Below are 25,140 nucleotides of genomic sequence, written 5' to 3' on the forward strand. Positions count from 1 at the left end.
ACTTTATATTTGGAGTTATTTTTAGATTTTTTTCAATGGAAAGATTAATCATGATATAAACATTTTTGAGGGCATATTAGTTATTGGAAATAGGAGTTTGAGTTTTCCCAGGTCTGAAGTATGGCTTTTCGCTAAAAAGTTACATTTAAAAAAAAAATGTTAATTTTTGTTCTGTTTACCTTCTCGATGTAACTTTATATTTAACATCATTCTCTTCTATGTTTTAAGATTATATCATTCCTTAAGGTAAGCAATTATGCATCTAGTATATTTATCACCTTTCTTGGGTTACCTTCCAACAATTAAATGTATTTATACAGTATGTCATTTTATTTGTCATATTTGATGTGTAAAGTTAAAATTCCAGCTTTTAAAGGTGAGGAAATCAATATCCTTATATTCTCCTTGTGTAACTCTTTTCCCGTTTTCCTTCCTTTCCAAAAATTTGTTAGTTTGTTATATCACATTACTTTGTCAGTGGAAATAACGTCTTGCATCCTATTCTGGCATCTTAATACCTTTATTTTATTTTATTCTGATAGTTCTGTGGTTAAATTGCTTAGAAGTTTATCATCAGTTATTTTGCCATGGTTTTTCCAGTCTTGCTTGGATAACTGAATTCTTCCTTTAGTAGAATCCTCTAAAAGGACCCATGGAAATAATGTTCCCTGAATTCTTGCATGTTCATAACTAAATATAGTGATTTTATACTTAGATAACAGTTTGATTAGGTATATGATCCTTGGGTCACGTTTTCTTTGAGAAATTTTTTTACTGGTAATCTCGTGTGTTCTATAGTTGAAGTTGGAGGACACTACTTTACTTCTCTTTTTTGTGACAGTATTTTTTCCTGTCCTATTTTAGTTTTCTCTGAGACATGGTGTGCCTTTTATTTATTTTCCTTATTTTAATAAGTCTTTCTGGAATTTTATAGATTTGTGCATGTTCCTCTGTGATAACTCATGTGAGTTTTTGCTCAAGCTTCACCTTTTTTCGGGAGATTTTTAATGGCAAGGAGCTAAAGTCACATTCTAGACTGGCTAGTTTCTGTTTTTACTCATGGTTTTGGGTGTGACTTCATTTAGCCATTATCTTTCACCAGCAGTAGGGCATAGGCAGCTGTGGGGTTTTTGCAACAGAGCTTCCCTTCTGTGTTAATAGAGACAGACTATTCTTGCAAATATAATTTCTTTGTGTAATTCCTTATTTAGACTCAGCTCTTCTGACTTTCAGATTTCAATTGTGTCCAGAGACATTCTGCTTGCCAGCTCATGAATCTTATATCCTTCTGCTGGCAGTTTATGTTTTGTACCTCAGAGGCATCCTCTCACCTTTGAGACATTTACTTTGCTAGCTTTTTCTGAGATGTGCAGTTGAGACATTTTCTCCCACAGGTACCTAGGGTTGACCTCCATTCTTTTGGAAGCCTCCACTTATTTTTGATCTGGAGTTTTAGCAGGATCCTAGTTTTACTAAAAATGGAGAGTGTGTTATTGTTTCTTATTTTCTTTGCTGATTTTGGTATAATTGCTTTTGGATGCTTTCTAAGAAGAGTAAGGGGAAAAAGACACAAAAGAACTTATATACAAAACAGATGCAGACTCATAGACATAGAAAACAAACGTATGGTTACCAGGGCAGAAAGGGTTGGAAGGGATAAATTGGGAATTCGGGATTTGCAGATACTAGCTACTATATATAAAATAGATAAATAACGAGTTTCTATTGTATAGACCAGGGAACTATATTCAATATCTTATAGTCACCCATAGTGAAAAAGAATATGAAAAGGAATATATGTATGACAGAAACATTATACCATACACCAGAAATTGATACAACGTTGTAAACTGACTATAGTTCAATAAAAAAAAAAATTTAAAAAAAAGAGTAAGAGAAAATGCTTACTTTATCCACAATATTAAGATTGGAAATCCATGTTAATTTTTAAAGTAAAACAAAAATTCTTGATTTCAGTATTTTAATATTCTAGTATATGGTAGAAATAGACCTAGATGAGCTATTCCCCACCTCTGCCCCACCCATACAGTGCAATTGCTGTTCTCTTTAGGTTCCATAGGTCAGTGATAGTCAAAATGTCAGTCTGTTGTTACTAGGGGCTTGAGCCTTAGTGTAAATCGATGCACTATTTCCTTCATCAAAGAAGTCTTCTTTCAAGAAAAATACCAGCTGAACTAAACAGTGTGCTTAGGGACATAACTGATTTTCATTCAGGTTAAAACTTCTTATTTTGTTGAGGACTGGTAACAGTTGGCAGACCAACAGTCTGTCTATGAACAATATTGAGTAGCACTTTCTGTACAGTGTGGATGTGTGCTGTCAAACTGGATCATTACATAGTTAATGCAGTTGTCTCTTCATTCTTCATAATTATTATTGCCATTGGCCAATTAATTGTAGAACGAGTATCACTGGTTATCATAGCTGAAATAAAAGTGTTGCTTGTATATAATTAGGAGTCCTTGGGATGAGGGATGTTTTGCCATATACTTTTTCTCTGATAGGGACTTCTCAGTGTCATGATTTATTTCTCGGAGCCATACTGTGGAGATCATACAGAGGTGGTTCCAGTAAGGCAAATACTGCTATATGAGTACTTCAAAGACGTGAATTGGATACTTACAGAAAGTGGTAGAATTCAGTGTTACAGCTCTAGATGAACGTCTAAGTTTGGTGATATACTATCTAAATCAGATGTTTCTCTTGACTCTGTTGCTTGAGAAACATGGAAAAATAGGAAGGTGGTGAAATTTTAGGTTTTTGTCTTCTGAGACTTTTATGTGGTTGAAAGATGTGTTTATCTAATTGGCCATGAGATTCCTCTCTGTCAGAAACAGAGATATGTCATTGGCAACATGTAGAATTAGATTGGAGTACTCATCACCGTCTTTCTGTTATATTCTCAATGTATGAATTTTGTCTGTGAGGTAACAGTTTTTCCCATCAGTATACATCATTAAGATTGCTAGTCATTGGGCTGACATGAGCTCTTTTTTATAAGAAAGAATTATAACTTTTCATTAAAATTTTAGAAAAAAAATTTAAATAGCAGTAAAATACTACGTTTCAGACTAAAGATTCATGGCCAAGACACATTATAGGAATATATCTGAATATATAGGGAGAGTGGTTTGAAATTATGTTTATATCTTTGATGAGAAAGCCTTACTTTATAACTGTTCTGATTATAAAAGTTAATTATGAGATACATAACTGGGCAGTCCTACTTACCCAGTGACATTCTTGAAATAATTTTCCATCCTTACCAGTAATATCACCATAGTGAAAGGTTGTAACTAATGTATGCCATCTATGGAGTTAGGATAGAATTTTAATAGCTAAAGTCTTAGAAAAACATAAACTCTTGCAGTCACATAGAATAAACATAGAACTCACAACACTAGGAAAAAAAAATCCCTTGTCATTGCAGTCTAGTTTCTTTTCTAGCGCCGCCAGGTGTCAGTGTAACCACAGGACCAGAGAATTACCACCGTCGATAAAATGACTACAAATGTTCTGTTTTGCTTCGTGAAAGAGGTAGGGAAAAAAGTTCTATTCAAATTAGGTACACAATGGAAAGATTATTTTATTGTTGAATTGTATAGAAAAATGAAGTGCATAATGGAGAATAGAGTACATGTAGAACTTAAAACATACAGTTAAAAATTCATATGTAGATCAAATAGAGTACATGTAGAACTTAAAACTACAGTTAAAAATTCATATGTAGATCAAATAGAGTACATGTGGAACTTAAAAGATACAGTTAAAAATTCATATGTAGATCAAATGTACTAATAGAATATGTAGGTGATCTGCTGCTATAACTAGAGGAGATGGACAGCCTGTGGTTAAAGAGTTCATTAAGCCTTACTGACCATGATGTTGCTCAGTAGAACTGCTGTCAGAATCTGAGCCTTAAAATGAAAGAGTATATTTCTGGCTTACAGATGTAAAACTCAGCTTACTATGATTTACATTTGGTGCAGAACTTGTCTACAGTAGTTCCCTAGAACACATAGTCACATTAGATATTTAGCCAAAAGAGCATTTGGTAGGATAATTACATTTTAAAAAGTCCCTCTTTTAGAAATTTATTCTTTAATTAATTCTGTGTTAATAATGGTCATTGTTTACTATTCCTAGTTAGAGTTTACTCTTCCTACTAAGATTTATCACTTCCATGTATGTATAGGTCTGCCATATTTCTGCAAAATGAGAATCGTATGTTGAGTCCATGCCTTCTTGAAATCTTTGTGTGGGCTTGTGACTGCACTCCATGTGCTACGTGCCTCAGTTAAGTTTTGATTTGGTTAGAAGTTTTGTGTGGGCCAGCAACTGCTTCTATTTCCTTGATTTCTTCTTTTCAACAATATTTTGTTATTCTGATTGTGTTTTCCCAGATTACTTCTTTTTTACTCTTAAATATAGGAAATGGAAAAATGTTTCTTCAAAAATATAAATGTCTCCCTAGAAGTTATTGCGGGAAATGATATTCTCATGTCAGCGTTGCTATCTTATACTTTTGCTTTTATGCTTCTTCAGTACAATAATCTGACCTGTTGTGGGAGGGGCAGTGTCCCTACCATCAGAGCTTCTGGTTTTTCTTTCCTACTATCTTAGCTGGAGTCTTGTAGGTAATACCTATTTGGATTGAAGGGAGGAAAACCTTTCTCCCATCTCTCTGTGTGCCCCAGCACTTTGAGCTCTTTCTTCCAAAGTGAGGTGTTTTATTTCATCCTTGTTCTTTATCCTGGGGCTCTGGTCTCTACTGGATGCCAGTGTAATACCAGATCCTGTGATTCTGCTTTCTTTTTCTCTCTGGGAGTCCACAGTACTTTTCCAGGTTCCAGAATTACTCATTTCCTTTCTCTCCTTGGAACACCTGCCCCAAGCCATAGGTGACACAACTAATGGTCTGGCTCCCTGTCCTCATTGACAGGCATGTATCTTGGAGATAGATATGCCTGGTATTCTAGGTTAAATTCCTATTCAGTTAAATTCTAAACTCTAAACCAGAACTATTCAGTAGAACTTGGAAATGTCTTATGTCTATACTGTCCAGTATGAAGGTCACTAGTCAAGTGTGACTCTTGAGCACGTCAGATGAAGCTAGTTTGATTGAGGTACTCAAATTTTAATTTAATTTAAGTTAAGTTAATTAAAGAGCCATGCATGGCTACTGGCTTCTGTGTTGGAGAGTGCAGCTCTTCATACATTCTTAACTGAGCAGTAGTCCTCTTTGGTTTAAAGTGTTAGCCTCCTTTGCCATAGCATGCAGTACTAGGTAGGTCCTATATAGAGAATTTGAGGGAGCAAAGAAACACCTGCAAAGAAACACCAATCAGCTCTGCTTATCAGTGGGATGGTAGAAATTATAGTTGAATTTCCCTCATTATTCTCAATGGATTAGGTGATTGTCAGAGTTCTAAACTCTAAACAGTCTAAGTAACTCTCTTTAGGGTCTGTGAAAACTTGTACAGGAAGTACAAGTACAAGTGGAAGAACAAGAAAGCATAAAGTTTCTGTGTTAACAGTTTCTGCCTACCTGCAGATCCAGTTCTGTTTTTTGGAAGAGAGAAAAATCTGGCAAGTGAATGACTGTTCATACTAGTAGTGGCCATGGAAAGATAGAGGATTATGGGCTTTAGATTCCTTTTATGGGAATGGGAAATAGTGTATATGTTTGTAAGACATAATCAGTATGTGAGGAGGAAAGATAAACATACATGTTTATTTAAACTAATAAAACCATTCATAGATTATTATCATGGAGGAAATACATTGGACAGTAAATTCGGGAAACCTGAGGGTCTGGACTCTGACTTTGAAGGGAACCTGGATATGCAGTTCTTGTAGTGCTGGGTAACAGTTGCAGTTAGTTGAGTTGCTGGACAAAAGGATTGATCCTGCAAAAGGAAGAGGCTGTCCGTAGGGTGCAGGGGCTGAAGGTGACCAATGTGAGAAGTTTAGTTGGAGGACTGTATTGGTCTTGAGGGAATTGTGATTATGGCCTAACCTCTCATAATTGAAAAGCTGAAGTATCCTCTCAGTGAAGTTTATTACAAAAAGAAGTTGACCAGTTGTATATCAGGGATGGGGATAAGGGGGATTGAGGGGGGGAAAGAAGGAACATTTATTGAGCACCTACTATATTTACTTACATTAATTATTCAATCAACATAAAAGCCCATAGGGAAGTAGATTGCCCTCATTTTGTAAGTGTAAATGAGGTTGAGGGAATAACTTGCTCACAGCTGAACAGAGTGTCTGACTACACAATTTCTGTCCTTTCCATCACAGTTAGGGTACCACCTTGATCCTAAACTGTAATTCACATATATCTGAGATATCTGAGCAATTGTGTCATAAACTTGTAAGTGGCAAATTCCAGGGTAGAATTAAAGTTTTTGAGGTGGAGATTTTTATTTGAGTGATTGGGTGGTAGAGGGGCTTCTGGGAGATGAGTGGAAGAACAGCCTGGCGTTGCAGCTGCAGATTCATGTTTGAGCCAATTTGAGAGGAGCTGAAGGCAGAAGGTGAAGGGTCTGCTTCCAGAGCGACTCTGAGAGACACAGGGATATAAGCAGCCCTGCTCTGTAGGAGGCCTCATGACAGAGCATGTTGCAGGTTAGGGAACAGGGCATCCTCTCCACTGCTGCTCAGAGGTAGCATGTTGCCTGTACAGTGGGCACTGCAGGGAAAACAGCATCACTTTGGCATCTTGCATATTTCAAATTGGGAGATAGATGGCATCTATAGCCTGGGAGACGTAATTGTTATTATCCCTGTGCCAGTTATAACCCTCAAGTGGCTTTTATAGTTGAGTGCATCAGGGATGTGTCTCACAGCAGAAGATGACAGGATTATTTAGGGGAGCAGAAATCCTTGGTGTGGTAGAATTTGTCAGGAGATGCAGCTTCCATATTAAGCAAGTGGGGCTGTGAATTGGTGAAAAAAACAAAAACATTATTGTGTAACATTTAAAATATATATGAGAGTAGAGAACACAATATAGTATACTGTGTACCATCAGTGAGCTATAGCTTTTATCAAGTTGTTTCTTTTGTAACCCAAAGTCAGGATTTGAAATTTTAGTTAATGGTTAACATGACTTCACTTGTACCTCCAGGCTCCAGGCTAGTGAGTCCCAAAGGAACTCAGGTTAAAGACAGTGTTATATTTTGTTTATTTAAAATATTTGAAACTCAACTAGTTTCAAAGAGAACTTGGAGTTACTGATGATTAAAGTAAGAGTAAACTACATACCTGCCAGAGTGGCTAAAAAGAAGATTGAAAATGCCAAGTGTTTGTGAGGATGTGGAGCAACCAGAAGATGGATTGCTTGTGAGAGTGTGAATTAGTATAGCCACTTTGAGAAACTATTTGAAAGAATTTACTAAAGCTGAGTAGGTACATACTCAGTATCCCAGCAATTTCATTCCTAGGCATATATTCAACATTAATATGTATCAGTGTTCACTAAAAGACATGTACTCGAGTACTCTCATTGTAGCACTCTGTAACAGCCTCAAACAGGAAGCTATCTAAAATGTTTCTGCCAACAATAGAGTGGGTAAATAAATTGTGTTCGATTTACACAATGGAATACTATACAGCAATGAAAATGAATGATCTACAACTAGAGGAAGTGATATTGATAAATCTTACAAACGTAACGCTGAACCAGAGAAGCTAGATGTGATAGAGTACAGATCTTCCTCAACTTAGGATGGGGTTACATCCCAATAAACCCACTGTAAGTTGAAAATACTGTAAGTTGAAAATGCACGTAATACATCTAACTACCAAACCATCATAACTTAAGCTAGTCTACCTTAAACGTGCTTAGAACACTTACATTAGCCTACAGTTGGGCACAATCATCTAACACAAAGCCTGTTTTGTAATAAATGTTGAGTATCTCATGTTATTTATTTAAACTATACAGAAAGTGAAAAGCACAATGGTTGAATGGGTACAGAATGGTTCTAAGTGTATCGATTGTTTATCCTCATGATTGTGTGGCTGACTGGGAGCTGCAGTTGGGTGCCACTGCCCTGCATCATGAGAGATGATCATACTGCTGGCCCAGGAAAAGATCAAAATTCAAAATTTGAAATACAGTTTCTACTCAATGTGTATCCTTTTGCACCATTTTAAAGTTGAAAAATTGTTAAGTCAAACCATCTTAAGTTGAGGACCATCTGTATTTATTTTCTGGCCCTTTACAGAAACAGTTTGCTGATTCCTATTCTTAATGTTACCAGGTGTAGTTGAGGGAGTCCTGACCAACAGACAGGAAGCCTGGGTTCCAACCTGGTAGGCATTAGCTCTGTGACTTTGGTAACTTTTTATATAAGGATGAAGAAGTCAGTCCAACTCTTCCAAAGTAGAGGCTTTGGTAGTAGATATAAGCTCTAACTACACTTTTCTAAACCACTATTTCTTAATTATTAACCATTAAATTTGCTTTATTTTGAAATAATTAGCAAGAGCTATAAAAATGCTATTTGCATTTTATATTAGAGATGCAGAAATAAGGTCTCAATATATTTATGATATTAAAAGTGGAAATCATTTTTTTGTCTGACTTCTGTAGTGTATATAATAATCAAAACAAAATGTTCAGCTTTCACTTTTACACATATCTTTCACAACTATCCGTATCTTGTGCTAATGTTAAATTAGATATATGGGGAGAAAAAAAGCATAATTTGATGAAATCAGTAAAAGAGGACACAATTTTTAGGCCTCTGTAGGCATGCAACTATTTCTTCAAAGGATCTACTTTAGCAGCAACTTGGTAGTCATTAGTTTCAGTTACTATGGTTAAGGAATATGCATTTCTTTAACAACACACTCAAATTTATCTGGAGTCCCCTTTTAGTTCAAATAAGCAAAGTTTTACTATATTTTCACTGGTTGATACAAGAACATCATTTTAACAAAGATTGTTGTTTATGATGGTAAAAAAAAATCTAAGATACAGACTTGGAGTATTCTGCTTTTAGTTTGCTTGTCAGTGACTATTGTCATTTGTGATCAGATAGTAATAGTAGCAAGCCTTTCAGTTCTTTTGAGACTCTTTGTCCAGATTGGTGCTATTTCTTCTGACCTGTTCATCCCATCGCCCTACCAGTTGCATTTTTTAACAAAATAGAAACATATTGTCTCCATTATCAGAGTATAAATGTTTGCCTCTTGCTTCCATTTCCTCTGTATCTTTTAAGAAGCAATTGAAAATAATTTTGTATGTGTACAGAAAGAATGTAGATGTCAATGGGTTTGGGCTAAGACAATTGTGATAAATGTTTTGGCATTGCATAAGAAGTACGTATGTTTTGATTTGTTGATAGGAATGATCACAGCATTGTGAGTTCTGAGGTGAATAAGTGATGAGAACATCACCAAAGTGCCCAGTCCTACAAACATGCTTCTTTACTGACAGTAATTTTTTTGACTGCTGTATTGCAGCTGTTGAAAATGGACAGATAGATGTGTTAAGGCTGTTGCTTCAATATGGAGCAAATGTTAATGGATCCCATTCTATGTGTGGATGGAACGCCTTGCACCAGGCTACTTTTCAGGTAACCTCTGAATTTATTATTTCATTTCCATGTAAATTGTGTGTTTTACCCTTTTAAAATGACAGTTCTGTACAGTTTTTGCTTCCTGCTTGCCTGTGATTTATGATGGTTAGTGCAGTACAGAAAAGGCAGTCTAAATGCTAATGATCATTCTGAATAAGCCCATTGCTCTAGTAGTTCTAGCAGTTTGGGGCTGCAGGGATTATCTAAGTTTTTCAAATGTTGATAACATAGTTAAGAGACCATCAGAATATCTGGGATATAAATTGATAACGAGCAATGGCTTATTTTTTTTTTTTAATAGCAGCATGTTTAGAAACTGTGATAACACTTTAGTGCTTGGGCTTGCAAAATTTTGTAGGATTTTGTAAGAATCCTAGAGCTCAATGTTTCATCTGTTTATGTTTAATGGGCTAGCTAAAGGTACAGAATAATCTGATTAACTCTTTCTTCCCATCTACCAATACTCTCTTAAAAAAGAGTGAGGATAAAACACAGACACAAAGCAGTAAGAAAAGCAGTATCTTCTATTTTCTTTGTTTTCTCTTATTTAAAATATGAATCTGTGCCTTAGGAGAATGCTGAGATCATAAAATTGCTTCTTAAAAAAGGAGCAAACAAGGAATGCCAGGATGACTTTGGAATCACACCTTTGTTTGTGGCTGCTCAGTATGGCAAGCTAGAAAGCTTGAGCATACTTATTTCATCGGGTAAGAATAATCCATTAGCCTCTGCGTTGTTTAAGATCATGAGTTTTAACTTTGTATCTCCCTAGGAAGAATAATTCTTGACCAGATATAAATCAGGTTCTGAAATTTATGGTTTTATATTAGAGGTAAATAAGATATATATATAAAAGTGCATTTTATAAGCCTGGTTGCTAAGTCTCTATTACCAACATAAGCAATACACAGCTACTAATTTATCTGAGTAGGACCATAATGATATATCACTCCAGCAGGTTTATTGGCAAGATGAATGATGGGGCTGTCCTTTTCCTATAGGAACCTGACCATTTCCAGCTTCCCATGGTAAAAGACTCGTACAGGCCTAATTAATTTTTTAGTTAGTTATTTTGTGTATTAACCCTTTGAGTTGTATGTTTTGATCAATTATGTGATATTTAAGTGGGTTTATTTCAAAGCATGTGTACAGTATATTAATGTTAATAGCAATATAAACCTGCTAAAGGTTTCTCGGTGACAACTATTACATATTCAGCATTGTCAGAGAAGATGGTGCTGAGGTGACATTCTTATTCTCTGTGACTTTTCTGTGACCAGAAACATTTGGTATGCAAGGGCTTTTCAGTTCTTCCAAACACTGTGTATGTGCTAACGTGCTAATGTGACAAAACATGGATAGTCAAGGCAGATGGGAAATAGACCAGATATGCCATCATGCAATATTTTTTTTAATACCTAGGCTTCTCAGATATCTTCTGTAATTCCTAAACTTTTAATAAATTACCTCCAAATACACAAAACAAAGTTCATTTAGACAGCAGAGTACATATTTTCTTATTCCTACTTTCTCTTTACAAACCTTCAAATTCTTAAGTTCAAATAGGAAGCAAAAGAAACAAGTACTCATTAAGTGTTAAATTAAGATACCTGTTACAGATACTGAGTCTATAAATCTGAGCATTGAGAGAATCTCCAGAATCATTCAAGCATGTGTGTGTGTGTGTGTGTGTGTGTGTGTGTGTAATTAGAATCCCAGCCTTGAGCATTTAAGTGCCTTGCCAAAGATCTAGAAAGTATTTCCTGGCAGAATCAGAGCTTGGATCCAGGACTTCTGATTTCTCATCTTCCTTCTTCTGCGTTGTACCTTCCTGAGAACTATCCTGATACATTTATGACTTCTAGTTCCACTAGTTTGTATGTAACTAATATTTAGGTTAGTAACATTTAGGTTAAATAGGTTAAACTGCACTCTAATGACTCCTCATGCTGATCCTGTCTCCTGGAACCCTAAGCACCTGTTTTGTTTTGCTTTGTTCTTTTTTTCCCTCCTCCCTTCCTCTCTGAATAATTATGAACGACAAGTTGAAAAGGTATGTAGGTACGTTTATAATGTAATATACATGTTTCTAACTTTTTAAAATGACTTTCCTTTTAGTGAATTATCTGTCATTTTCCCAACTTTCCTACCTGTAGTCTTACAGAAACTGGTTCCTTATTCCTGATACATTGAAATTGTCAATCAAAATAGAACATTGTTTAAAAAAGAAAGTTAAGTAGGTTTCTTTCGTCACTTAGTCTTTTCTCAGTTACTGTGTAGTGAGGCTGATAGGTGAAGCATCTACCTTGTACAAGTCAAGAAGATTCTATATATCTAGACTTGTTGAATATTCAGTTGGAATTTCTGACCGTTCCATAAACTGCAACTTACAATTTGTGTTTTGCCCAGTTTTTACCCATCTCAGGGCTTTGGTTTATTCAAAGTGTATTTATGGAACATCCTCTTAAATAAAGAGTAATCTTTTCTCCCTTAATGATGATGATTTTAACACTGAGATGTATTGCAGAAATTTAAAAATTCTCATGGTAGTGTATTAACACATACTTAACATACTTAACACATTATTTGTCAATGAGAAAAGTTTGGGAAATTCTGTTTTTGAAATCTTTGCAAAACTTGAGGTCACTTTAAACTTTTTCACATCTTTATACATTAGCATCTAAATAATTGATTAGATTTATGTTTTAAAAATCAGCTTAGAAACCCATTTAAATAGGCCTTTTTCTGTTTATTGTAGGCTCTGTCATGAAGAAAACTGATGTAATGAAGAGTATAGTGAACATTAGTTTTAAGGCACAGCTGCCATGTATGTCATGTCTGCTGAATGGTTTTTTTTTTTTTTTACAATTCTTAGCCTGAATCTGAATCAATTAGTGCATCTATGAAGTCTCATAATATAGGCTTTTTCTTATCCTTTCAGTAATTATCAGAAATGTTATCCATATTTGATGGCTTGTGCTTTTCCTTTTTTAAATGACTGATGATTTAAATGACCTCAGAGTGCTTGTTGGAGGAGGGATTGGAATGAAATGAATCCTTCATTGAGTAAGATTTTTATTTTAGCTTAAAAATGAATTCTAAAATATTAATCACTTACTTTCTTGCTAATATAAAAGCAGAACCAATTTAAATGACTACCAATAAGTTATGAAAATTAGTATGTTTCAACATCAGTATCCACCAAAGGGGAAAAACTCTTGTACTGTGAAACCCTTTTAAGGCAGCTGCTTTGAAATTTATGTTAATTACCATGGTTTTGTTTGTTTTTTTGCATAAATGAGGGTTATCTGTTAAATATTTTATTTTAGGTGCAAATGTCAATTGTCAAGCCTTGGACAAAGCTACTCCCTTATTCATTGCTGCTCAAGAGGGCCACACAGAATGTGTGGAGCTTTTGCTGTCCAGTGGGGCAGATCCTGATCTTTACTGTAATGAGGACAATTGGCAGTTACCTATTCATGCAGCTGCACAGATGGGCCATACAAAGTAAGTGTTAAAGATGAAGAATAAAAGTGAACTCATAATTCAAAGGTAGTAAGGAATAGACTTCTTGGCCAGACTGTTTGCATCCAGGCATAATCTTTGGTATTCCCTTCTCTACTAGTCCCCTGAGTGATTAGATCCACCCACGCATCTGTCCCCTGTGCCATGCCCGGAGATTCTTAGTCTTGCCCTTTCCTAGGGTGAGGCGAGGTAGCTCTGGGGGCTTTCTTCAGGTGTTAAGTCTTCCCTCTGACTTCTTAAGCTGTGGCTGTACTCCCCCACTTCTTTCCATTTTTATCCCAGACGTCTTTAGCTACCAATTTGATGGCTTTATTCAAATTACTTATGTTACCTCCCTGAGGCCAGAAAGTTTTTGAGTTTGTGACCCCTGTTGGAGTTGTCTTTGTCTTTCGTGTGCTCTGGGTCGTCCTCCACATCTTGAACCCTTTGAACTTCTCTTTGTCTGATTTCAAATTCAGCCCAGTACTTTCTCATGCTTCTGTTACTCTTCTTTCTTAACCCAAAGTTCCTATGAAATTTTTGGTGTTTTCTGGAGAGAGAGAGACTTAAAGAAGGAACTCCCTGAAATTGGGGATTCCAGGGATCTTAGAAGTTATTAACCTGGTTATACTTATGAGAATATGGCAGCCTATTATTATAAATTGGCATCAGTTTTTTAAAATACATGTTTAAAGTTTTTAGAGTCATAATACTCCAGTCATAATTTTTATAACATTATTAGTATTATTTAAAAAGTAATAGTGGAATGGGCTTGTCTTTAGTATGTTTACATAGTAGAAAAACAGATTCTGCACTTTTGTTATTATGCCACTAGGTGGCATGGTATTTTACTATTTCCTTAAAGATGTTTGTAATCATGTTTGTGTTTTTTTGAAGAGTATAATTTTTCCACCCATTAAAAAATTGAACACATTTATTAAATGTAAGAGACACTAAATAGATGTTTTTATTTTAACAAAATGCTTGGGTTTTAAAGTTTGATGTTTTTCTTAACTTGATTATTTAATTATAAATCTTAGGTACAATTATACTCTGAGCTTTAAATTGATACCAAAACCCTCTTGGGAATTTGCCCTTATTTGTTCTCAGTTTTGAGAATCCTATTTGATGATTTCCTCCATAGTGAAATATAAGTTCTTCCTAAATATTATTATCTTAGTCTTGCCTTACCTAAGGAAAAGTAGCAAAGAGAAGGAATTTTATAAAGATACTTTGGAGTAGCTTTACCTTTCTTTTCCCAGAAAGAGGGGAATTTCCTGGCTTACATTATCCCTGCAGTTTTATTTTTAATTTCAGGAGAGTAGATTAGTTCTTTCTCTCCAACTGAGTGTTGGAGGTAAGTTTACAAATAATCTTAAGAACTTACGCTTTTTTTAAAATTTTATTTTATTGAGTTATAGTCAGTTTACAATGTTCTGTTAATTTCCAGTGTAGAGCACAATTTTTCAGTTATACATGAACGTACATGTATTATTTTTCACATTCTCTTTCACCATGAGCTACCACAAGATCTTGCATGTATTTCTCTGTGCTATACAGTATATTCTTGTTTATCTATTCTATATATACCTGTCAGTATCTACAGATTTCAAACTTCCAGTATGTCCCTTCCCATCCCCCTCCCTACTGGCAACCACAGGTTTGTATTCTTATGTCTATGAGTCTGTTTCTGTTTTGTATTTGTGTTCGTTTGTCCTTTTCTTTTCTTTTCTTTAGATTCCACATATAAGCGATCTTATATGGTACTTTTCTTTTTCTTTCTGACTTGCTTCACTTAGAATGACATTCCCCAGGGACATCTATGTTGCTGCAAATGGCATTATGTTGTCATTTTTTATGGCTGAATAGTATTCCATTGTATGAATATTACCACATCTTCTTTATCCGGTCATCTGTTGATGGACATTTAGGCTGTTTCCATGTCTTGGCATTGTAAATACTGCTGCTATGAACATTGGGGTGCAGGTGTCATTTTGAAATAGGGTTCCTTCTGGATATATGCCCAGGAGCAGGTTTACTGGGTCATATGATAAATCTATTCCTAGTCTTTTGAGGAATCTCCATACTGTTTTCCACAGTGGCTGCACCAAACTGCATTCCCACCAGCAGTGTAGGAGGGTTCCCTTTCCTCCACAGCCTCTCCAGTGTTTATCATTTGTAGACTTTTGAATAATGGCCATTCTGATTGGTGTAAGGTGATACCTCATTGTAGTTTTGATTTGCATTTCTCTGATAATTAGTGATATTGAGCATTTTTTCATATGCCTGTTGATCATTCATATGTCTTCATGGGAGAATTGCTTGTTTAGGTCTTCTGCCCATTTTTGGGTTGGGTTGTTTGTTTTTTTCTTATTGAGTCGTATGAGCTGCTTATATATTCTGGAGATCAAGCCTTTGTCAGTTTCATCTTTTGCAAAAATTTTCTTCCATTCCGTAGGTTGTCATTTTGTTTTGCTTATGGTTTCCTTTGCTGTGCAAAAGCTGGTAAGTTTAATTAGGTCCCATTTGTTTATTCTTGTTTTTATTTCTATTGCTTGGGTAGACTGCCCTAGGAGAACATTGATGAGATGTATGTGAGATAATATTTTGCCTTTGTCTTCTTCTAGGAGGTTTATTGTATCTTGTCTTATGTTTAAGTCTTTGATCTATTTTGAGTTTATTTTTGTGTATGGTATAAGGGAGTGTTCTAGCTTCATTGATTTACATGCTGCTGTCCAGTTTTCCCAGCACCACTTGCTGAAGAGCTTGTCTTTATTCCATTGTATGTTCTTGCCTCCTTTGTGGAAGATTAGTTGACCAGAAGTTTGTGGGTTCACTTCTGGGCTCTCTATTCTGTTCCATTGGTCCATATGTCTTTTTGTACCAATATCAAGCTGTTTTGATTACTGTAGTATTGTCTAAGTCTGGGAGCTCTGCAGTATTGTCTGAAGTCTGGGAGAGTTATTCTTCCAGCCTCTTTCTTTTACTTCAGTAATGCTTTGGCAATTCTAAGTCTTCTGTGATGCCATATAAAGTGTATTATGATTTGTTCTAGTTCTGTGAAATATATCCTGGGTAATTTGATAGGAATTGCATTAAATCTGTTGATTGCCTGGGCAGTGTGACCATTTTAACAATATTGATTCTTCCAATCTAAGAGCATGGGATATCTTTCGATTTTTTTAAGTCTTCTTTAATTTCCTTCATCAGTGTTTTATAGTTCTCCGTGTATAAGTTTTTCACCTCATTGGTTAGATTTATGCCTAGGTATTTTATTACTTTTGGTGCTATTTTAAAGGGGATTGTTTCTTTACTTTCTTTTCCTGTTGGTTCATTGTTAGTGTAAAGAAATGCAACTGATTTTTGAACATTAGTCTTGTAACCTGCTACCTTGCTGAATTCTTTGATTAGTTCTAGTAGTTTTCGTGTGGACCTTTTAGGATTTTCTATATATAGTGTCACGTCATCTGCATATAGTGGCACTTTTACCTCTTCTTTTCCAATTTGGGTCCCTTTTATTTCTCTCTCTTGCCTGATTGCTGTGGCTAGGACTTCCAAGACTATGTTGAATAGGAGTGGTGAGAGTGGACAGCCTTGTCTTGTTCCAGATTTTAGTGGGAAGGTTTTGAGATTTTCACCGTTGAGTACTATGCTGGCTGTAGATTTGTCATATATAGCTTTTATTATGTTGAGATATATCCCCTCTATACCCACTTTGGTGAGAGTTTTTATCATAAATGGGTGTTGAATTTTATCAAAACCTTTTTCTGCATTTATTGAGATGGTCATGTGGTTTTTATCATTTCTCTTGTTGATGTGATGTATTACATTGATTGATTTGCATATGTTGAACCACCCTTGTGTCCCTGGGATGAACCCCACTTGATCATGATGTATAATCTTTTTTATGTCCTGTTGGATTCTATTTGCTAATATTTTGGTAAGGATTTTTGCATCTATGTTCATCAGTGATATTAGTCTGTAGTTCTCTTTTTTGGTAGTGTCTTTGCCTGGTTTTGGTAGTGTCTTTGCCTGGTTTTGGTATCAGGGTGATGGCTTCATAAAATGAGTTTGGGGGTATTCCCTCCTTTCTAGTCTTCTGAAAGAGTTTGAGAAGGTCTGGTATGAGTTCTTCTTTGTATGTTTGGTGGAATTCCCCAGTGAAGCTGTCTGGTCCTGGACTTTCATTTGTAGGGAGGTTTTTTTTTTATTGCTAATTCGATTTCAATTCTAGTGATCAGTTTGTTCAAGTGGTCAGTTTCTTCTTGATTCAGTCTTGGTGGAATGTATGTTTCCAGAAACTTGCCCATCTCTTCTAGGTTATCCATTTTGTTTCCATATAGTTGTTCATAAGAGAACTTAATGTTTTAATAAATTTTTTTTAGAACTTTCTCTACTTAGCAACCACTTTTTAAAATAAATCTGCCTCAATACTTAAAGAGCTTATTTTATTTTCTGAGCATGGAATATTTTAGCAGGAATTCTGATTTCTTTCTGGTGAAAGTACTGTTTATTTCATATCATTCACTATCTTAAAAAATTCTTACTAATTAGGGAAAAAACTTTTGATTGGTACTTTATGGAGGAAAATAATTTATTTTCTTGGTACAAATTTATATTTAGTATAACGAAGTTTTAAATAATTTATTAGATCCTAAAATATCTGACATAAAATTTGAATTTTAGGGAGTAGGGTGGTGGTAGTAAGGTAAATAATTAGTGCAAAGATAAAAAGTACAATATGTTACCTATTTACTTTTATAAGAACATAGTTTTATCCTACTTCAAATGTGTTTAAGGACCTTTCTATTAAGCTTCAATAATAAGTATAACATCTTGGAGTATGTAGCCTGTAATAATTTTATTATAGATAGGAAGTACACCAAAGACAGGGTTTTTTAAAAACATGTATCAGTGGATGACTCAAAATATGTGCTGTTAAAATGTTGTCTACACTTCTGTACATATAAAAAGCATTAAATGCTCCTGAATTTGTGTACTTGCAGAATCTTGGACTTGCTAATACCACTTACTAACCGAGCCTGTGACACTGGGCCAAACAAAGTGAGCCCTGTGTACTCAGCAGTGTTTGGAGGGCATGAAGAGTGCCTGGAAACATTACTCCGGTGTGGCTACAGCCCTGATGCCCAGATGTGCCTCATCTTTGGATTCAGTACTCCCATGTGTATGGCTTTCCAAAAGGAGTATGTATATTTGCTATATTTTTATTCTTTTTTAGCTTTATTGATATGTATTTCTAGGTAACTTTGTTTTGTGATAAAATTTAGTATCTCTTAGAGCTAAACTGGTAACTTAAAAAACAAACAAAAAAAAAACAGGCAAAAAAGCCTTCTATGATGCACCATGTTTAGTCAAATTATAATAAAAGTGAGGTGATTATGTCTGATTTTTTTTCCTTCCCTCTTTGGCTCTGGATTATATTTTTAATGTAGGAATTTTAGGTAGTGCTTTCAAAGATATTAAAGTAAATTCAGGAATTCTCTGATATCCTTGGTCTTTAAAACAATTCAAGAATTAAAGCAAACTTTAAGTTATATGGTGAGTAAGGCCTGAGGATTTAATATATGACATGATGACTGTAGTTTATAATGCCATATTATATAACTGAATTTTGCCAAGAGTAGAATTTAAATGCTCTCAGAAAAAAGTAAATATATAAGGTGATGAATATATTAATTAACTCAGTGGAAGAATCCTTGTACATTGTATACATATATCAAATCACCACATTATACACACTATAATCTTTCAGTCTTATGTCTCAATAAAGCTTGAGGGGTAAAAAGATAAACAAAGAATTAAAAATAACGTTATCAGATATGGTATAGACTGTGTTTCAAGTTTACCTTTTGAAATTTATAAGACTTGTTATGAGTCTAAAAATAGAACTTTAATTTTATATATTATTGCCTTTTTAATGTACTTTGTATGTAGCATTTCTTTCTGTAAGTCATCCTAATTAAATTAAAAAGCTTTAAAAATACTTGTTTTACTAATCTGCCATGATCCTATGAGTAGAATAAATGAAGAATTATTGGTACTTTGTTAGCTTCTGGCAAATACTTGCTTATAAGACTCCTAAGGTTTTCTTTATTTAAAAAGATTTATTTAAGAGATGATATTATTATCATCATCCTTTTTTTTTTTTTTAAATGAAGGTACTGGGGATTGAACCTAGGACCCTGTGCATACTAAGCATATGCTCTACCACTGAGTTATTCCCCACTCCACTTTAAAATAGATAGTAAGAATAAGGCTATGTGTAAGAGAAGACATACTGGGTAAAAATCTATGGTCCGTCCAACAATGGAATAATTTGTACAGATAGTGCTATTGTTTTTAATGACACAAAAGAGTTTATAGGCATACTTCAAATTTCATTGGCTTTCCTGAATTCACCATTATGGATTGCTAACCATGATTTAATTTAAACATCTATCAAAAACTTATTTGCTAAACCTTTCAGTCTCTACCATCCCTTAATATTTGGTATATGAAATAGTAGTTCATTTTGTTTGCCCTGAATTAAGCTTCTAGGTATATACCGTAGTCTGAGTATTTGGGGTTTTGGTTAATCTCAGTATCTGGGATCCATCTGCATAACTTTCATGATTTCATAGAAGCTCACCGTATACACCTCAGGTTTTGTCTTTCTACACAGAGGAGCCCTATTTTAGTTTACTTCCACTAGGGCTGTGCTGATGACTTTAGTTGTCTCAGTGTTCTCCAAATATATCTTATTTCCATTATATTTTATAATTAGGTCAGGATTTTAACATTTTTAAAATTAGAACGTAATGGTTTTGTATGCTTGTGTGTCAGTGTGTCCAATATAACAATAATCTGTTCTGGCCTTTGTCTTGCCTTTTGGAGGAATGATATTTTTGGTTTTTCTGGTCATAGCAGCTAAGCTCATGCCTCATCATCTTATAAGTATAGTTTGAATTATACATTTTTAACCATACCAGTGACCCTTTTAGCCCCCAGACACCTTAAAATGTTTTTCTGGCCTGAGAAATTAGGTAAATGGAACCTGGGGCAGAATGTATGAGGAAAACCTCAGAGAAGAGAGAGCTGGAGAAGGAGTTCTCTTAATTCTGTGTACAAACCTGTATATGCCCAGAGCCCACCCAAGCTTTGGGTTCATGGGACAGACCCAAGTTGTTGAAAACAAGATTTGAACTATCATCCACATCTCCAGGCCCCTCAGTGGCACTTTCATGGGTCCAGACCCAGAACAGCATAGCAAAGGCTTGAGAACTGAACCAAGATTGGAATGACTGTGTGTAGAGATGAAAAAGAAATTGCAGTCTGAACCTAACCTAACCTAGCAGGTGATATGCCTGCTAAAATAAACAAGCAAATTAGTATTCTTCAAAGGATTATAACAGGACACAGGACCCAGAGTCTACACACCATTAACAATCGACAGTGTCTAGGATATAGCCTAAAATTACTTGACATCTGAGGAGCCAGTAAAATATGACCAATTTTGAAAGGAAAAGACAGTTAATAGGTATCAACCCTGAGATGATCTAGGTGTTAGAAATAGCAGATAATTAAAAATAGCTATTATAATGGTGCTTAATGAGGTAAACACACTTGAAATAAATGGAAAGGTAGAAATTCTCAAGTGAGAAATAAAAACTAGAACCAAATGGACATTTTAAACCTGAAAAATATATCTCAAATAAAAAATTAATTACATGAACTCCATAGCTGAATGAAATTGACAAATGGAAGAGTTAACTGACTCTTCAAGTTAATTGACTCTTCCTTTAACTTGAAGATAGACCAATAGAAATTATCCAAACAGAAGAAAATAGAGAAAAATGATTGGGGGTGGGGGCAAGAACAGAGCCTGGGAAACCTGAGGGACAGTATCAACAGGGTTGACATTCTTGTCATTAGGATCCAGAAAAGAGAAGAAAGAGATTGGTTCAGAAAAATTATGTGAACAAATTATGAACAAAAACTTCCCAACATTTGTTAAAGACATAAGTTTATAGATTTAAGAAACTAGATAAACCTGAAATAAGATAAACACAAAGAAAAGCAAGCTTACAAATAATCAAACTTCTGAAAACTAAAAATAAAGAAGAAGCAGTATGGCTTATGGTGGTCTTTTGTCACAGACATGAGCTAACAAACTTTGTTTTTTGCTACCCTTGGCAATTTTGTTCTATGAAGTGGCCCTCCAGAGCATAACTGAAATCTGTTTTGGTGACTTCAAAGGGGCTTGTCAGCTATTTTATTCCATGTGGGAACTTGTAACAGGACCAAATGTATTTTTAATTAGGTAGGTTTTCGTAAAAAAAAAAAAAAAAAAAAAAAAGTCACTGAAAAATATTATTTGTTAGTTTCTAGGGAAAAAGCTAAAATATCAGAATACCTGTTTTATGAGGGTACATTCTCCTTATCTTTCCAGTTGACTTTTTATTTGTTTGCCTGGGACCCGTGGCAGTAGACTTAATTTTGATACATCTTTGCCATTATTGCCTACTTTGTGGGGAATTTAACTGAAGGGGAAACATTTTCTAAGGGACTGAATCTGAAAGATGGTAGCATCAAAATCATGTATCTGTGCATTTAATGTGTGTATATATGTGTAGTACATTGCACAGTTTTTGACACGTAGTCGTAAAATATCAAGGTTAATTCTCTTCATTTTTGGAAAAGAAATTCATCTTTTGCCATTCTCCATTTATCTAGAAAACAATACCAATTAAACGTCTAATCTCTATGTTACATTTATATAAGCTAATACCTGGCCATCAGTTTGCATGTTGTCTCATTGTACATGTAATGTGAAAATCATTTGATCATTTTGGGAATCTCTATAAAGCTGATCACGCAAGAAAACTGTCATTCCTCCAGTAGGTTTTGTTTTAGCACATCAAGAGTGTAATGTAGTCAGTGCTAGGAAAAGAAATCAAAATTGAAAAATTTGTTAATTTTTTGTTATTTCTTTCAGTAAGTATGGATTCTCTACAACATACCTGAATTGATTAATTTAATTAGAATTATCATTTAAAAAGCAAGGACAATTGAATATAATTTTCACTTAAAAATAACTTTTTTGTGCTGTTTTCTCTTAATGAAATAGTTTATGAATTTCCTATATTACATAATTATTATTAATAAAAATTTGAGTTTTGGTCAAAATAATGGTACCAGGGAACTGGGAAGACTCTGTTTTCCAAAATTAATTATTAGATATTCAAATTGTCAGAGATTGGGTAATAGATAATTTTAGTAGTATAAGTTCTGAAATTTTATTTTAATAGCATCATTGGGTTGTTACAATAATGTTAGTTTGGTGTGAGATTGTTGTATAAAAGATTTAATTGACACTTACCTGACTTTAGGTGTTAATGAGGGAAAAGCTTTTGTTTTCTTAATTGTATGTTTTTTGGTATTTCTCTGAGATCTAGAAGTTTAGTATTTGTGACCTTTTTTGCATTGTTGGCCTGTTATGTTCTAGTAAACTTCTATCTGCTTTTACAAATAGTATAATTAATATCAAAAGATGATGAAAATAATGAATATAAATAATGGCTTTGGGTTTTAAGTTTCCCTTCTTTATTGTTTTATTCAGCTGATTTAACTTTTTAGCTCAGGATTAGCATTCTGAAACATTTTTGCTGGATATCCCTTGGAGAGGATAAGCTTCTGTTAGAAGCAGTGACCTTTAGCTCTTCTCACCACTCCAAGGCACGATGGAAAGGTGTCTTGTCTTTTCTACCACTGTACAAAAGCAGTCTTTGTCCTTTGGGGCTAAAAAGTTAACAGCTTCACTGATGTGAAGGCAGTCTTTCAAGGGCATAGCTGAGTAATTCAACTCAAATGAGAAAATTTAAGAACAAGAATCCTTTAACTGGAATGGGTAAGAGAGGAGGGAAGTTGAGAAATTTCAGGACAGTTTGAATAAATATTAATGCTTTTCATATATGACTGTAGAAAGAGGTCATGGTTTAACTGGCCTGATTTTGTCTGTTTTTCTAATTGATACTAATTGTTGTTACCCATTAGTTTTGTAAAAAATCATTGTATCCATTCTTGTCATCCTATCACACATGGATGCATATAACAGAATCTAATGTCTTTATTTTCAGCTGATGGCTGAAAGCCAGTCAGTAAACTTAGTATGTGGCCTTTTGATAATTCAACTAATATGCTGGGTAGCTATTTTGTTGGCTAATTGAAAATAAAATGCTTAAGGTATTTGCCCATTTCTGTTTGTTTAAAAGAAACCTTGTTAACATGTTGAATTTTCTTTTACTGTGCTGCTTTTATCTGGGCACTGTTTCTGTGCACATCTTTAAACTTCAAAGAGCAGAATGATGAAAAATGTACAGGCCCCCAAATAAGGTCTAGACATTGCATTTTTAGTTTTTAAACTTCTCTTCATATCTTATGATTTTCACTGTATAATGTGCAGTCTCTTTATGTGCCACAATTAGTTCTTGATATTTATGTTATATAGCAGGTACTATTTCTTTTTAATATATAGGACTTGAAGAGTTTTTTTGTTTCTCCATAAGGGCTTGGAAGAGAACTTATATTAAGTATTGAGAAATTCATACACATGTCCATGTAATTTATATTTTAACTGAAGATTATCAAAGCCTTATGGTCTACTGTTGCTCAATAGCATGTAATAATAATCAAGGTCATGTGGAGCACTGAAGTTGCTTGAGTTTCTGGAGCTTGTACATATATTTGAGACCTTTGTAAGAGTCTTTGCAGAAGCTCAGGGAATGCTGACAATGTATTATGAGCCTCCAGTTTATTGTGTGTTTACTATTCACCATGTAAATGGTAGTTCTGTTGGAAAAGAGTTTATAATGTAGCAGTTGGCAGTTTCATAAGCCTTTTAGGAGTGTGCTTTTGTCCCTTCTAACACAAGGCAGTATGATAATTGGACAGGTTTAGAGCTAGGTTTTCCAAAGTGTGTTTTGTAGAATACCCATGCTATACATTGTTAATAGATAATACACAGAATATTAAAAATAGATACTAAAAAGGGTTCTATAGTTAATTAAATTTGGGAAACATAGGGTTAAGCAGTGGTAAATAGGTTTCTTTCCTGGAGGACTTCTAAGAATTTTTCTTATGGTGATGTATTTTATGAATTTCTAAGAGGGAAATGAATCTACAAAGGTTTGAAAAGGTGCAAACAATAAATATACCATTGTTCCTGTGTTTACAGACTTCTGGGGCTTTTTATACTCTCTTTATTATGCTTTTTTCAGATTAACAGTTGGACCCATTGCTTTAATTCTAAAGTTAACTTCTTCTGAAAGGTATCTGGAGGTTGAAGAAAAACAGTTGAGCATAAAATTTGAAAATATAACTAGTATACTGTTTAAAATTAAATTTATCTTGTATGTCTCCCTTTTCTGGACTAGTGTATACTGTAAAGGGTTTTTCAAATATTTTTATTATGGAGCCTTTTTCATATAGATTATTTTCAAGGACTAGTGTTCCATGGAACATACTTTGGGAAACATAAGTCTGTCCTTGAAATAATTCTCAATTTGTTTATTTCATGAAGTGTTTGGTTTTTATAATTAGGATAGATGTTTCAGTAATTTGCTGTATCATGTTCACTGTTAGATTTTGGTTTGATTTTTTTTAATGTATTTTTATTGAAGTATAGTCAGTTCACAATGTTGCATCAACTTCTGATATACAGCACAATACTTCAGTCATATTAGGAACATACATATATTCGTTTTCATACTCTTTTTCACCACAAGTTACTACAAGATATTGAATATAGTTCCCTGTGCCATACAGTATAAACTGGTTGTTTATCTATTTTATATACATTAGTATGTGCATGGTTTGATATTATGATCTCAATTCTACCAATTACTAAGCTTCAATTTTTGCTTTTAGAGTGAAGATGGTAATAGAACTTACTTCTTAGGGTTATTGTGAGGATTAAGGCAAATTTCCATGTAACATTTAACATTAATGTCCAGTACAGAATAAA

At 34.4% G+C, this 25,140-nt stretch overlaps 1 protein-coding gene across 4 annotated transcripts in view; it reads left to right on the top strand.

The window, feature by feature from the left end:
* ASB3 (ankyrin repeat and SOCS box containing 3) overlaps positions 1-25,140 on the top strand; it is a 145,990-nt gene that overhangs the window by 36,952 nt on the left and 83,898 nt on the right. For all 4 annotated transcript variants that reach the window (XR_010384174.1, XM_010990275.3, XM_064494489.1 and 1 more), the window contains 4 exons: positions 9,499-9,611; positions 10,186-10,321; positions 12,944-13,121; positions 18,125-18,322. Coding sequence is in view for 3 of the 4 variants with exons in the window: in XM_010990275.3 (XP_010988577.1) it covers positions 9,499-9,611; positions 10,186-10,321; positions 12,944-13,121; positions 18,125-18,322 (625 nt within the window). In the remaining variant the exon portion in view is untranslated. The remainder of the gene's footprint in view (positions 1-9,498; positions 9,612-10,185; positions 10,322-12,943; positions 13,122-18,124; positions 18,323-25,140) is intronic.

The sequence above is a fragment of the Camelus dromedarius genome, chromosome 15, assembly GCF_036321535.1.
Source record: "Camelus dromedarius isolate mCamDro1 chromosome 15, mCamDro1.pat, whole genome shotgun sequence".
NCBI lineage: Eukaryota > Metazoa > Chordata > Mammalia > Artiodactyla > Camelidae > Camelus > Camelus dromedarius.